This window comes from Desmodus rotundus, chromosome 4 (assembly GCF_022682495.2).
Source record: "Desmodus rotundus isolate HL8 chromosome 4, HLdesRot8A.1, whole genome shotgun sequence".
Taxonomy (NCBI): Eukaryota; Metazoa; Chordata; class Mammalia; order Chiroptera; family Phyllostomidae; genus Desmodus; species Desmodus rotundus.
In genome coordinates, this window is record NC_071390.1 from 3501605 (window position 1) to 3517062 (window position 15458).

At 58.5% G+C, this 15458-nt stretch overlaps 1 protein-coding gene across 3 annotated transcripts in view; it reads right to left on the reverse strand.

Moving 5' to 3' along the window:
* Positions 1-13094, reverse strand: part of DOCK1 (dedicator of cytokinesis 1) — a 374752-nt gene extending 361658 nt beyond the window's left edge. For 2 of the 3 annotated variants that reach the window (XM_053922126.2, XM_053922125.2), the window contains exon 1: positions 12912-13092. In XM_053922126.2, the coding sequence (XP_053778101.1) occupies positions 12912-12957 (46 nt within the window). In that variant the 5' untranslated portion in view covers positions 12958-13092. Of the gene's footprint in view, positions 1-12911 lie in introns of all 3 variants that reach the window. The other variant, XM_053922127.2, reaches the window with a different exon arrangement.
* Between the last annotated feature and the right edge of the window lie 2364 nt (positions 13095-15458).

Consider the following 15458-nt stretch of genomic DNA (forward strand, 5'->3'; position numbering starts at 1 on the left):
CGCGGTGGACGTAGCACACGCCCCACAGCGCGTGCCTGTTCACACCCATACCAGTCGCCTGTTCACACCCACACCAGTTACACCAACGCAGTGGACGCGGCACACACCCCGCAGCATGCGCCTGTTCAGAAAGCCCCCCGAGTGGTGAGAAAAGGAAGCGAGAGATCTGACACGTGAGGTGAAGGTGCCAGGGTGCCACCCAGCTCGAACTCGAACTCTGTGTGTGCGTGTGTGCATGTGTGCGAACGCGTAACTGATAGCATTTGAGAACACAAGCAGAGGGAAATGGGGCCCACTCCCGGTCAGGCGGACTGCATACAACAAGAAAGGTTAACAACAATGGGCAACAACACTCAGCAGCACCCCAGCAGCACCCCACCACCTCGCCGGGCTAGTGGGCGCTCCCAACCACCAGCTGGATTGTTTCAGGGAGAGAGGTGGAAGCCCGCGGGGAATTTCACGAGCTGGTAAGACTGTGGTCAGATGACACATTTAAAGAAACTGCAGAGCCGCCCCACGCGTGTGCAGGACAGCAGAAGGCTTCGGCCGGTAAACAAAACACCACCTTGAAAATGGAAGCACTAAGGCAAGACTGTTCGGGCCACGATTATTAACACTTTGTCCTTAAGAACGCTTCCCTCCGGCACTTCATCTGCAGAGACCTCGAGCGCTCACTCTGAAGGCCCATCCACGGCGATCCCACCGTCAAGCACCTGCCCCAGAATACCAAGGTCAAAGACGGAAAGCGTGGAATGAGCTTCTGAGAGCCCTGAGTGCACCTGGTCCCCACCGAGACCGCTGCTCAGAGGGAAGGTGCAAAATGGGGATTTTATGTTCTGCTGTGCAGGCGATACAGCTGAAGAGGCAGGAAGCCCGAAGAAATGGATTTCTGTTAAATCACTTTTTTTCAATCTCTCACTCAATTCTCCCTGCCCCTCCCCCACTCCCAGCATTCCCAGGCCCCGAGCCTCAATAAAGCTTTGGACAGAGAGGCCCCCGCTCCGCTGCAGCCTCCCACACCCGGACTGCCGCGTGGGGCCAGGGACCCACCTTTGTTTAGGACAGGGCCCCTTTTTAAGGAGCCCCCAGCAGTCAGGGGCAGGGAGCTTGAAAGCTGTTGAATGCCGCCACCGACTGGAGTGCTGAGCTGACTCCACCGCCCATCCTGGGAGGGCCCCCCATCCAGGGCAGTGATTCCCCGGCAACAGGGACTGCCAGCTCTCCAGGCGGCTCCTGACACTTTGCTGAGATGAACTCTCTCTGCCCCTGTGCCAGGAACCACACCAGGTGCAGGGAACAGAGGAAGGAAGGAGCACGGCCCTGGCCTTCTCCTTGAGACCCTCTGTCCCGCAGGGACCTGGGCAGGGGCACTGTCTCCCCTGAGACAGCAGCACGTACAGAGCCGCACGGAGCAGCCTGCAGGAGGCCCCGATCCAGCCTGGGTGAGGCAAGAAGGGTTTACAAGTTGCGCAGAGCTTGGAAAGGCGAGGCAGACGGAAGGGAAAGGGTATTTCCGGGCAGACAGGAGAGCATGTGCAAAGGCACGGTGGCCTGCCAGAACACGCAGGGCTGAGAGCCTGGGAGCCTGGGCACGCAAGTGCCTCCAGATGTTACTGTGGCTGGCAGCACTGAGTCCCATCCCTCCTGCTCCTGGGAGTACGGGTGACCGTCCCCACCTCTCCCTCCGCTGCTTGGCCTCCCCCGGCTGACCCTTAAAGCAGCAGCCCCAGAAAAGAATGTGAGGAAAGTTGGCCACCTGACCACAGGGCCTGAGGACCAAGACGCAGTCCCGCCTTTGAAAAACGGGCCGAACACACATGACGTTGGGAGGACTCGGAAATAAATCTGGTGGAGTTAATAGAAGCACAGCAATTTGGAAGAAAAATAATCGCATTTCCCTCCAGCTAAATCATTACTTGCCCCTGGTAAAGTCAATTACGTTAAAGGAAGTAAGTTATTATTTTAGAAAGGGGGAGAAAAAGGTTTGAGAGCTGCCTCGACGCCGGCAGGTAACACTCCAAGAGCAGATGCGTGTGCTTCTCTTTGACAGTGTCAGAGCGGCCTAAACAGGTTTCTCAGATAACAGGGGGGGGGGGGTCCCCTATTTCCTGGTCCTGCATGCGTCTTTCTTTCCTGGGACCTGACCTCTCAGAAAGTGTCTTTCCTCAGACCACACCTCTCAGAAAGAGGAAGAAACACAGGCAGCCAAGACACCTGGCCCTAGACTCCCCCCGCCCAGCCCCAGGCTTCCAGGTCACCGCCTCCTAAGCCTGTCATCCGGAACACGCCCTTCAGGAATCAAGTCCTGCGGGTTTGGGCCTTTCCTTCCCAAACACGCAGGGAGGACTTCGCTTCCCAGAGCCCGGTCAGAGCGCAGCAGCAAACCCCTCAGGAGTGTGGCCTGGGAAGGAGATGCTGCCCCCAGTGCTGTGCCTCAGAGGGTCTCAGTGGGAGCCCTCCTGTGCCCAGGGACAGGGGGCAGCATCTGGAGCTACCTGGGGTTGTCACAACCAAGGGGAGGGCGCTGTGATGGGGACCCAGTGCAGAGAGGCTGGGATGCTGCCGAGCAGCCCACAAGGCACAGACAGCCCTTCCGGACCAAAAATGATCCCACCCAGGTCAGACCCCACCCCCACCCCCACCCCATGGTCCCAGCCTGGGCACCAGGGTCCTGGTTGTGACCGGGCAGCCTCCACTGAAGCTCCTTCTTGGTAGTGATGTCACTGAATGTTGGCAGGGACAGGCACTGAGCCTCAGGTCACTTCTACGGCAGCAGGAACTACCACTGGGCAGAGCCAGGCCGGCCCCAGGCCCCTTGTCATGAGTCACGGAGAGCACCCACCCTCCTGGGCGCATAGCTCCATCAGCCAGAATCTGCCTCAGCAACGTGGTTAAAGAGACTGAGAAGGGAACCCAGGTGCTGTGAGCTCAAGGCGGGGTGGGGTAGAGCGGAGGCAGGCCCCGGGTCCCCTCAATCCTAGCTTGCTCCTTCCCAAGTTCTCTCCACTCCCCTCCCCTCCCCACCCCTCCCCTACCCCCTCCTGCCTCAGGACTTCCAGGCTCAGGGACTCAGGCCTTCTTGCTGGGCCTCAGCCCTCACACACCCTTGTCCCCACAGGCAGGGGTTGGAAACAAAGGGGCGGTCTCTCAGGAGGGTTCAGGAGGCCGGGGCATAGGCCTGCCATGATGAGGGCAGAGGAACAAACCCTCAGAAGCTCAGGCAGGAGAGAGGGAAGCCCGGGTCTTGACCAGGGACCAGCCAGGCATGCAGGCAGACCGGCCACACAGGTGGACCAGAGCGGAGCAGGAACTGGGGCAGGAAGGTCAGGAAGAACATCTTAAAGGGCTCCCAAGCCACAGGCAGCCACCACAGTCCTAGAAATTTGATCAGAAACCCAGAACCCATATGGATGATGCACCCTAAGAAACCACCTAAACCCGTTGGTCTAGCCACGAAAAAAATCAAACAGAGCCACATCCCTGCAAAGCCTCAAACCATAGAGTATTGGGGCTAAAAGCGAGACCGAGTGAAGGTGAAGTTCATTGCAGGTCGTGTCCCTCACACTGTGGACATGGAGGCACTCACACAGCCACACTGCAGTGTCTGACCATGGGGTGCTGCTGGCAGGCGGGCGGTGTGTGCACCCCTCCAAGGGAGCCCACTTCCTCTCCACGTTGAAACCAACGTGGATTCTGAGGGACTACTGGCCTGCCGCCAGAATAGAAGCCCCAGGAATCTGGATCCCTGAGGTCTCAGGACAAAGCTGGAGAGCAAATCAGAAGGGAGGGAGGAGTCATCCACAGGCACAGCTTTGCTTCGCCTCTAACTTCTCTGCGCTAGGCTCGGGACAGCTGCATGTGTCGCTGAGCTGGCACACATGTGCAACCTTTTCACCTCTACTCAGGTTCAACAACGGCCGTGTCGGCGGCTCATGCAGAAGGCTCATCTGCTCACAACGTTAATCAGTTACGAGACAACCTGTTTAGAAGCGACATGAAAATCACAAAACTTTAGGGAAAGCAAAGCTCACAATGCCACCCTGCCCATTTCCGATTACAAAGTCACTGGTACCATCACCAGGAGCTGCGCATCGCCTCTCTGACAAGCGGACATCAGCCGTGAGGGCGAGCACCAACAGCCTGAGGACGAGGAGGACTGGGGGCTCTCCGGCACCCGCACACACCCACACACAGTCTGGCCTGGGCGGGGGAGGGGAAGACCCCCGGCCTTCTGACGCCCAAGCCAATCTCCACTGCGCCAGCGTCTGAGCCCCAAAGAATTCGCCAGACATGGGACGGAGGCCTGGGAGAGGCCTGGGGGACGTGGGGGACAAGAGAATGGGAACTGGCAGACCAGTGCGGACGGGGCCGCAGTGAGGAAGGAGTGTTCCTCGTGCCCACAGGCCCCCCCAGGGGCCCCTTCTGGGTTGGGTACACAGCGAAGAACTCCTGCAACGCAGGGGACACGGGGCACCAACTGTCCTCACGTCCCATCCCTGGACACCTGTTCTGCCACGTGGCCCTCAGGGACTAAAAGGTGCGAGAACTTACGCCCCTGTGCTCGAGGCCCATCAGAACCCTCTCTGCACATGGGAAGTAAGCGTGACAGGGACACGCGGGGGTGAGGCACACCCTCTGCTCTGCACGGGGCCCCAGGTGCTGCGACGTCTGGCCAGGCACTGAGTTCGGGGCACAGAAATGGGAGTGGAAGGATGGGTGCTGCCTCTGGCAGCCACCCTGATGCAGAAAGGGAACCCGGATAGCTACGCTCCTAAATCAAAGTGTGTACCCGCCGCCTCCGAGGAAGACAAGTCACTCAAGAGGGCCTATAAACTTTGCACCACGCTCCTGAGGCCGAGCAGCAGCCAACAGCACCTGCGCCCACAGCTATGCCAGGCTGGAGGCTCTGGGTAACGTTTCTGACGAGACAGGTACCCAGGGAAGCTCCAGAGATCTGCCTTCGTCAGGCCTCTCCAGAGGCTGCCGGAGCAACAGGGCCATTGCTTTCGTCCGAAAGTGAAACTGGGGGGCTGGGGAGAGACTTACTCAACTGGAGATTCAGTCCCAGGCAACACAAGTCTTCTACTCAGAATCCGTAAAGAATGAAACTAGCAGGTATCGAGCACAGAGCAGGGGCCAGTGTGTGCCGGGCTCTCTCTCACCCCGAAACTGCCTGACAAGGTGGGTGTGGTCACTAGTTCTGCAAAGGAGAAGGCCTCAGGTAGCCCGCTCGCCCACGCTCACTCGGCTAGTGGGGGATGGTGCTGAGCCCCCAGGTGGGGGGTGTATGGCTGCACACCTGCACCTCTGGGCATATCACACATGCTAAGAGACGCCCAAATGAGTATTTAATGAGTGGACAGACACCTGGCCAGGCTGAAACCATCTGCCCTTTGCAGGCAGAGCGGGCCGCTGGGTCTACACGCTGGTCCACATGGCTGAGGCTGCCCGGGAAGAGCCTTCTCCTAGTGCGCGCCTGGTGGGGATAAACTCACTTAAAAACAGCACGACTTCCTGTCCGGGTCTCCACCTCCCTGATCCTGTTGTCCTGTCCCTCTCCAATGACAGGGAATGTCCAGGTTTTGACAGAGAGCCCAGTTCGGGTCCTTGGGTTGGATCCCATCAGCCTGGGGACGGGAGGGGGTTTACACTGCCGGCCCCCACCTCTCACCTCCCAGGTGTCCCCGCACCTCCCAGCTCCCGGGACCTGCGACCTCACAGAAAAAGACCACCCAGAGGGTGGCCGCTGAAGGCAGAGCGGAAGTTCAGAGGGAGAGTCTTAGATACTCAGACTGTGCTGGGCAGAGCTGTGTCCCCCAGATGCACGCAGACGGTGAGGTGCTCACCCCGCACCTCAGAGCGTGACCATATTTGGAGGTGGTCTTTGAAGGAGTGACGAAAATTAAATAAACAGATTAATTAATTAAAAAGAAATACATGAATTTAAAAATTCTCCACCAGCAAGCCATCCCGTCTAACAGCCTTGCAGGTTTCTGTCCAATGACAAGCGGTAACATTTCCGGTAGGCAAATTACTGACGTTGTGGTTTCGTGTGCCGCAGGTCAAGGCCATACACACGAGGCAGAGCATTCTCAATTTTCAGAAACTTGAGTATGGGTGAAGATACTTAGGCGCAGCGAAGAGCGGCTACGCGGGGGGAATCTGCATTAAACACGGCCGAAGACGCAAACAGCTCAGAGTCGAAGCCTGTCTCTGTGGCCGTCTTAAGATACACTTACAAAGAACAGTTCTCCAGGAGCTGCCATGACGGCGCAGAGGAAACGGTGCCGGGAGAAACCTGTTGCTGGGTAGCGTTCCGGGCACTGTGACATGGGTGTGGAGTGGCTCTCCGGCACAAGGCCGTCGTTTTGAGGGCCCAGAGAACGAACGGCCCTATTTCACTGTGGTCACGTTCTCTGCTTCATCGTAATTGCCAGCTTTCCCGTAGTTCTGCAACTTGAAATGAAAGCCACTTAAAACACTGCCTTGATTCCTTTTTAAGTGAGTAAGGTCAAATGAAGCCACGGGGCGGGCCCTCACCCAACGTGACCCAGGTCCTTACGGGAAGAGTTTTGGACACAGACGCACACGAGAGCAGCCGTCCGCAACCCAAGGAGAGAGGCCTCAGGAGAAACCAAGCCCGCCAACACCTTGACCCTGGACTTCTGGCCTCCAGGATGGTGAGAGGAAGAATTCCTGCTGTCCAAGCCCCCATCTGTGATATCTGGTTAAGGCAGCGAACTGACACACACACTTGGTACATGGATTTGTAAAGTGCTTCCCCATGTTTCCCAAAGCGAACTTAGGAAACAGTCGGCTCAGCTTCGCATAGCAACGTGCCCAAACCACCTTGAGGTGCAGCGGTCATGTGGAATCCAGGCTTGGACAGCTTCACAACTTGCACCAGGCCACAAGAATAAGAAGTCACCACGGCAGGGCTGAAACTCAAAATCCCACCCCTCACTCGGTCCCCGCCTCCTGGCTTACCTCTCTGAAGGCTTCTCAAGAGCCTGAATGGGTTTGGAAAGGGAGCATCTTGCCTGTAGACACTGCTGAGCTCTGTGCTGCGGGACCTGCCTACCAGCCTTCACACCGGACACGGGCCCTTCCCTGAACACACTTGGCACAAACTTCACAGCTCGGGGGCCCTGACCCTGCTGCCCCTCCTGAGAGCGCCGCCCCCACCCACGGCCTTCCCTGGCCCCATAGCACTGGCGCCTGCCTGCGGGGTCACGTCCTAAACTAGACCAAGACCGCCTTCAAGGATGGGCTGCAACCAGAGAAATGCAAATCCCACCCTGAAGGGCACACGGCTGCACTCCTGTGGACTGGCTGAAACAGACAACAGGGACGACAACAGGGACGACACCAGGGACGACACCAAATGCTGGGGAGGTGTTTGGGCCACACCTCCAGGGCTGCAGGGGACGCTAAATGACACAGCCCCTCCGGAGAAGTCTGGCAGTCTCTTCAAAAGCTAAACAGGCAACTACCACCGGACTTGGCAGTTGCGCACCTGGGCACGGGTCCCAGCAGGAGCAGGCTTCCGTCCACACAAAAACCCGGCCGTGAGTGTTCGCAGCGGCTTTGGTCGTCACAGCCCAAACCCAGATGTCCTTCCAGGTGACCGGTGGAGGCCACACCTGGACCACATTCATACATGAAAAGGAGCCAAGTGCCCACTTGTACAACCGCCTGGTGAACATCCAGAGACTCACACTGAGTGAAAACTTTTTTACAAAGGCAACGCATGATTTTGTTCATGGAAACTGTGGAAAGGACAAAACCACAGAAGTGGAGACCCAGTAACGTTCGCCAGGGATGATGTGGGAGGGAAGCGGGAGGTGGGTGTGGCTCAGAAGGACAACGGGACGACAGGTCCTTGGGTGGGCCTCGGTACCCACGGCAGCACCCTGGTCCTGACACTGTACTCTGTTTGCAAGGTGTGACCCTGGGGTCCACTGGCCATGTGTGCGTGGGATCTCTCGGCGTCATTTCTTACGACTGCACGTGTCTACAGTTATCTGAAAATACAAACGTAAGTTAAAAAGAGAGAGAAACCTGAATTCTGAGGGGCGGCTGGCCTTTCTACCAGAATACAAGCCCCAGGGTTCTGGACCCCCAAGGTCTCAGAACAAAGCCGGAAAGCAAATCAGAAGGGAGGGAGGGAGGCAGAGAGAGCGAGCGCGTGCCCGGCAGGGGCAGGGCGGCGCCCTCTGATGCACCCCGTGCAGGACTCAGCAGCTGCCTTTCTCTCTCCTCAAGGTTCCACTACCTGCGTCCTCGGGGACACGAGAGAACGAGGGACAGAACTATTCGCACTAAGACAATCCTGACTGGACATCTGATATTCTATGCAAACATTGGCGCAACACTCGATTTTAAATTTTTATACTGTTTCCAAAGTAAAATCAGGTTTGAAGAAATATAATATGCCCTAATTTGTTTTTTCTGCAACTCCAGTGAACAAAAACGTCTGCATTTCTATTTACTTACAATCAAATCTAGTTTTCTTCCACCAAGTAGCAGCTTGCTTGCTGCTCCAGATAACAAGAGAGATCTCTCTGCAGCCCCCACTCTCCCAAATTCATTTGGGCATGACACTACTCCCAGCAATTAGCATCACTCAGAGCTAACCTGAAAACACGCAAGTCACGCTCCCCCACACCGGGCAGACGTCACTTCCCCCAAAGACAGGGGCAAAACACACCATTAAGAAATCAACTTTTGGACACCCGCACTGTCAGCACCCGTGACTTAAATCCACACAGGAGATCACCTGCCACTACACTTCTAAGCTGCATGTGATTAAATTAAAAATTAGTAAAGCGGCAGCGCACAGCGCGCTCGGCCAGCGCTGACTCCACGAACCCTCCCGGCTCCCACAGTGAGCCACTTTCCAGACAAGAAAACTGAAGCTAAGAGGCCATGCGGCACTTGCTCCAGGGTCACTTCACGAACACGGGCTGGGAGCTGCGGAGCCTGTGTGCCAGGCGGACAGCTCTGCACGGAAGAGGCTAGAGGAAGCCCGTACACGCCGGTCCCTTGCAGCTCCAACTGCTTCAGGACAACGAAGCTAAAGGCTCTAAAAGGAACCAACTCTGCGCTCCACACCTGTTTGGTTTCCAAGGCAGCCTGAGCAAACCGCCACACCCTGGGCAGCCTGAAAGCTCCCACATTCATTATCTCACTTCTCCAGGTCAGACACCAGTGGCTCTGGGGCTCAAAGCCAAGGTGTCACCAGGCGGGCCTCCCATGGGAAGCTCTGGGATGACTCTGTTTCCAGGTGCATGAAGGGTGTTGGCAGAATCCAGCAGTGAGGGTGGGACTGAGGTGCCCACTCCCTTGCCGGCTGTCCTCTGGGGGCCTCTCTCTGGTCCTCGCAAGTGGACCCACAGCTCAGGACCACCGGGCCCTTCCCTGGCGCAGGATCTCTCCGACGTGTACTTCTGAGCCCCTCTCCCGCGACAAGCCGGAGGAAGCTCTCCGCTCGCGGTCCCATGTGAACATCACAGGAGCACGTCCCCATCCCAGTTCCATACCCAGATCGCAGCTGTGAAGTCCCCGTGCCACATCGCTTGTCACAGTCACAGGTTCTGGGAAGCAGGGCACGGACGTCTGGGGGTGTGCCTCACACACCAGCCTCCAGTGTGACTGCATATTTTTACCTGGTCTCAGGGACCAGATCCGCCACGTGGACAGAAGACCTGCCTAGCGGGGGAGGGGGGGGGCGGCGGTCAGTGATGGAGAAGTTCACCTGGCCCAACCCCTCAGTGCGGCAGCTGTATCAAAACGTCAAAATTCATGCCTGGGCTAATAAGCCAGATCTGTAAACTGACCCTCCAAACTCAAGTCCAAGTGGAGAAATTAAAGGGCTGGTAAATCTCACTGGGAACCCCCAGAAAATGATCGGAGAGTGAAGAGAGGTGGGGAGCGGAGGCAGCAGAGAGAGAGACCAGCACTTCCTGCCTTTGCTGACGAAGCAACACACCACCTATGTACTCCTTCCCCGATGTGGCGAATAAAGAACTGAAGTAGCTCATCCACAGACAATGAATTCTAACAGATTCCAAGCACTTGCAAACAATGAGCTGTGATTCATGTTTCCAAATGAGATGGAGTTTTATCGTTTTTCTTTCCCCTCGTGATTCATTCATTGGCCAAGCCAGTAGCCAAGTGGAAGTGTGGCCCACACACAGACACCCCCCCTCCCCCTGGGCCCCTCCAGGACAGCACAGCCCTGCCATTAGCCTCCAAAGCACAATGGCTGGGGAGGGAGAAAGCCAGTAATTTTCCCTTAGGCTGACACAGCCAATTAGCGAATGGGACTGAATCCCTACATCCAGGGCTTCCACGTTCCAGGTCAGCACCCTTCTGGAGACCAGCCCAAACTCACGGACAAGGATGCACCCCGCCCTCCTCCCTCCCTGCACAAAATCAGGGAGTCCCAAGCCTGGGTCCTCCCTGGCAGGGCCTCTAGGTTCTGAAAGCTCCTTCCGGAACTGAGCACGTTGTGCCAGCTTCCACGCACGCAGGTCAGCAGGCTCATCTCCACCTGGTGCAACTAAGCAGAGAAGCCCACTCCCCTACCTGAGGGCCCTCACACCCTTCCTAGAACTGCCCGGAAAAACCTTCCATGGGGCTTTCTTTGGAACCTTTCCAACACAGTTTTCTTGGAACCAAAGTATCAGCCAAGGCTGCAATGTGAGAAGTCACCACAGCAAGAGGCAGTGAAGCTTCTGGAAGGTGTGACTTAATGAGGAGGCTCTGACCACACCCAGGGAGGAGACCCTGCCCCTCCAAGTGCAAACCTTCCCTTTGACCTTCCAAGGACAAGCAAGCTACTCTACAGGTGTCCAACCTGCAGCGTTCTCACTGGTACCATCCAGGCCACCCTGAGCGCCGAGGAAGGGTGACAAAGCATAGGAAAAACACTCTGATACTCTGGTGGCCCAAAGAGGAGCCCCTCCCCCATCTCCTGCTGACAAGCACCATGGGGGCCTGCCTGAGCTCTTGAGGTGAGGCCCGGGTTCGAATCCAGAATGCAGGGATTACTCGTGGCGGGAGTGTGGGAGAGCCCCGTGCAATGGCAGTGAGCCTGTCCCCACCGCACAGGACCAAGGAGCGAGCCCCGGGCCAAGGCTAGACCCTCCCTACTGCCTTGGCTTACCTCCGGCCGGTCCCCAGAGCCTCCGCTCCTCCTCCACCTCCTGGTGCTCCGTTCCCTGTGGGTCTGTACCCAGCTCTCTCCTCACACGTGTCAGCGCAGCGGGTTCCCCGCGCCACACCCATCCCAGGCAGAATCTCTGTCCTAAACCTCCCTCATCAGACGTGGACAGGTGGGGACACTTCCATCAGGAAGTGCCCCGGACAGTACCCACCCGGAGGTGCACAGGGTGCTGCTGCTTACAGCCTCAGCTCCCAGAGGCAGGACACCCACCTCTGCAGCCGGCCTTGGTGCAGTGCCTGCGCCTCGGTTTCCTGATCTGTACAAGGGAGTGGGCGGGGAGCCCAGCCACAAAGGTCCTGAAGCAAGGAGGCCCCAGCTCCACCAGTGGAACAAGCCAAGTGTGACCTAGGACTGTCTCAAGACTGTCCCCATGCCACTGTTCAAGCCGGTCCCTGACACCTCGCAGAGATAAGCAACTGGGGTCACAGAAAGGAGAGCCCTGAGGGCTAGAGCCACCTTGGAGACTTCCCAAGGTCAGAGAGTCAGGACTGAACCAGACCAGCATTGAGCATGGGCAAGACACTCCTGGAATAGGGACAGGACTGTAAAGGCTTAGAGGTCAAGGCAGGGACCCTGAAGAGGACACGACCTGGAGGGAAGGGGAGGCCAAGTGGAGGTCACAAAGGCCTTACAAGTCAGGCAGAGGCAGGTGGTTGACTTCTTAGGGTTGCCAAACAGCAAGCAGGACAGTGAGGCTGCAAATCAGCCGGGATGACACTGAGACCACCCGCGGGGCAGCCACTGCCAGTCTAGTCTGGTAGGCCAGTAAGAGAAGGCAGGGACCCACGCCGGCCAGGCTGCAAATCCCCCGAGAATGGCAGCAGGGCACACAGGGCCGGGGTCTGTTTGCTTTGCCGCTAAGAGAAGCATCGCCCTCTGAAACCTATACTGGGGTCCGAAATGTAAACTTGCAACAGACTCCCCCGCTACTCTCCTCAGGAAATGACAAAGCGCAGTGGAGCCGCCAAAACAGGTCCCGCCCTTCCTAACGCTCTCCCCCCGGGCTCCGCGGACAGCGGAGCGCCTGGCGGCTTCCCCGCGAGGGTCCCGCGCTGTCCAGGCGGAGCCACCAACTGGCGGGCGGCAGCGTGATCTGATGGGCCCGCCCGGGTCGCGCATGCCACTTCCCACTGGGGAACAGCACAAGTCTTCGCTTTGATCGCGGCAACTTGAAACTGTCCTCCGGGGGCCGCAGACAGTGAACCCAACTCCATCCGAAAAGCCGAACAGCACGCAGACAATGACCCGGGCTTCACGGCCGGGCCCAGCGAAACTCAGGCTTCGCCTGGGGCGGCGCGGGACCTACGAGTTAAGGGGGCGGTCCCGGGCGGCTGGAAGGCTCCGCCACCGGGGTGCTCGCCCGAGAACTGGATGTTGGACGGGGACACCCGGGAAGTGACACACCCCGCCCCCCACCCCGCGTGTCCCCAGCCCGGCCCGCCTGGACTCTCGCGGGGGCGCGGGGGCAGCGCGCGCCTCGGGAACAGAGTGGGCAGTGCCCCGCGCCCGGGTGCGCCGGGGCGGGCGAGGCGGACGCGCTTCCTCCCGCCCGCGCCGCCCGGCCACCGGCCCCCGGCGCCCCGCCCGCGTCCCGCGGAGTCCCGCCGCGTCCCCCGCCCGGGAGCGCCGCGCCGCCGCGGGAAGCCCGCGCGAGCGGCGGGTCAAGTCGGCGCGTGCTCACCCACGCCGTATTTCTCCTCGCGCTTGGTGGGCACCCAGCGCGTCATGGCGCCGCGCGGGCCGCGCGCCCCAGGCCGCCGGGACCGACGCCGCCGCTGGTCGGGCAGGAAACTCGGCGCCTAGGCCGCCATTTTCCATTCCTTTCGGGCCGCGGCAGGATGGGGAGGAAAAAGTTTGCGGCGGAGGCGGTGTCATGTGGGACGGGGCGGGCGGAGCGTCGCGGGCCGGATGGGAAAGGCCGGGAGCGCCGGCGAGAGGCGGGACGGCCTCGGGCTGTGCGCCCGCCCTCGCGCCGGGATCCAGGCCGCCGAGCCCCGCGCCGCCGCTGCCGCCGCCGCCCGCGACTTTAGAACAACTTCCCCTGCCCAGGGGACCCAGCTGTATCACCGCGCGCCCCCAGCCTGTTCCCCACATTCATGGCCCACGGACACCCCTCAAAGGAGCTCCCCAGCACCCCGCAGGGGCGTCTTCTTTTCATGATCAGTGGAGGTTCCCCTGGATTCAGTGAATCCTTCTGGAGCCTGGATGTCGAGCAATGAGAGGGGCATGCTAGGCGACTTTTGGAACATGTGGTTTGCTGGGCACAGAGTTAGACCGGTGCCCTGTGATGTAATGTCCCCAACTCAGGCTCGGCCTTGGTGGAAGGCAAACCCAGGAGGTCCCCTGGAAGGAGCCCTCCGCAGCACGTAGTTTATTCACTCGACAACCATTAACTGAGCACCTGCCCGGTGCCCGGGAGTGCCAGGAGCACCAAACTAGCCAGGCTAGGGGCTGGGGAGGTGACAACAGATAGATGGGGTGGCTCTTAGTGCTTGGGCGGGACACCTGTGTAGGTGGCTTCAGAGTTGGCCGCACAGTGCTTTGCAGGGAGGCTCCCCTTGCTGGAGTGTCACCCTTACTCCACAACAGTAACCCATAGAGGCCAGGAGGGAGGGTCAGGCTGGGAAAGGAAGCATCCCCCCGGGCCTAACCGGCTGCAGGCCTGCGAGGAATTGGGTCTTCGCTCTGTAGGTCAGTTCTCAGAACTTCCTGGTTTTCACACCCATAAAAGTCCGGGCTTCAGATTTCTCCAAGGCAAAACTCAAAACAACACCCACACCTATTTATTTTTACCATAATTTTGAGAAAGAATAGGGGAAAGGAGTTAGCCTCAGAGTGGAGGCAGCCCATTAAATGGAGTCAACTTGGTTCCATGGAATATTAACTGTCTTCTCTCTCTCGACCCCAAGAACCAGTGACGATGCAATAGGCCTGGGAGCCTTCAAGGATTGGGGGACGGAAGATAAAAAGGACGAAGGGCCCCATGGAGTAGGGACAGCCCTGGGTGGCAGAGCTGGGGAGGCAGCCAGTGGGGTCCGGGAAGAGCTGAGTGGACCACCGTTCTGCTGAAGAAAATGCCCATTGCCTGAATTACCTGTGACTTAACAGTTGGTGGTGAGTCAGCCACAGTCACCTGGAGTGACAGACCTGGCCTTACTGATAAGGAACTTAAAAGCCCCACAGAGAGAGGGGCCTGGGCTGCAGTCACATGCCCTAAGAGCCTTCGGTGGGCATTTGAAACCTCAGAGGCTCACGGCCTGGTGTCCCCCTGAAGGACGAGCAACTGTGAAGGTGCCATACAGAAGCAGGGAGCTCCGCTGCAATGGCCTGGTGGCCCGACCTCCCCACAGCGGGCCAGGTAGGGCTTGCCCGAGAAAACAGTGTGGGGCCAGGCTTTAAGGACAAGCAGAAAGTAGCTAGGTGGACGGCTGCAGGAACATGTGTGCGAAGGCCCTGGCGCGGGAGCAACACAGACCTTCAAGATGCTGAAAGGCCAGCGTGGCTAAAGCTCAGGGAACAGCAGGAATGGGGCACAAAAGCAGCCTGCAGCAGCCGGGCCTGCTAGGAATTCCGATTCTGCAAAGAAAACCTGGAAAACGAATGTTGATTAATACTCACCTCCGCTTTCATGCCCACTTTCAATTCTGGTTGCGTGCCTATGTTACCACGCAAGGGTTCACTGCCAGACGTTGCGATGAAGCCGATCCTCTGACATCGGCTTTGGAGAAAAGAAAGAGCGATTTAATGAACGCTCAATCGGCTCGCGGGTGTCATGGCTTGAATCTCTCCCATTCAGGGTTCAGAGCGGATTTTCGGGGTTCGGGGGAACAGGTACGTGGAAGCTCTGGGGGCAGGTTTTCATGGGAGGACCTTGGAACTTAGCCATTTACCCTAAGAGGCTTCAGCACTAGATCTTCCCGGACAGGGGACGCTTCCCTCTGAAAGGGCTCCGGCGTTCCAGTTCCGGTTCTGTCCGGGTCCTTTGGTTCCGGGACGCTGGACGTCAAAGTGGTCTGCTCTGCGCATGTTTGGGCGGCAGGACCTGTGGTTTCGGTCTGGTGTCTCCGGAAAGCGTCTCAGTACCTTCTTAGAAACAGGACAGGACCCTTTGGAGCTGGTTCAGCGTGACCGCTGCGCACCGGGAAGGTGGGCGTGGCCATGAAAGGCCCCAGGCTGGACAGCCACACCCACCTCCCACGGCTCCCCGCGGGACCTTTGTCTTCGGTTT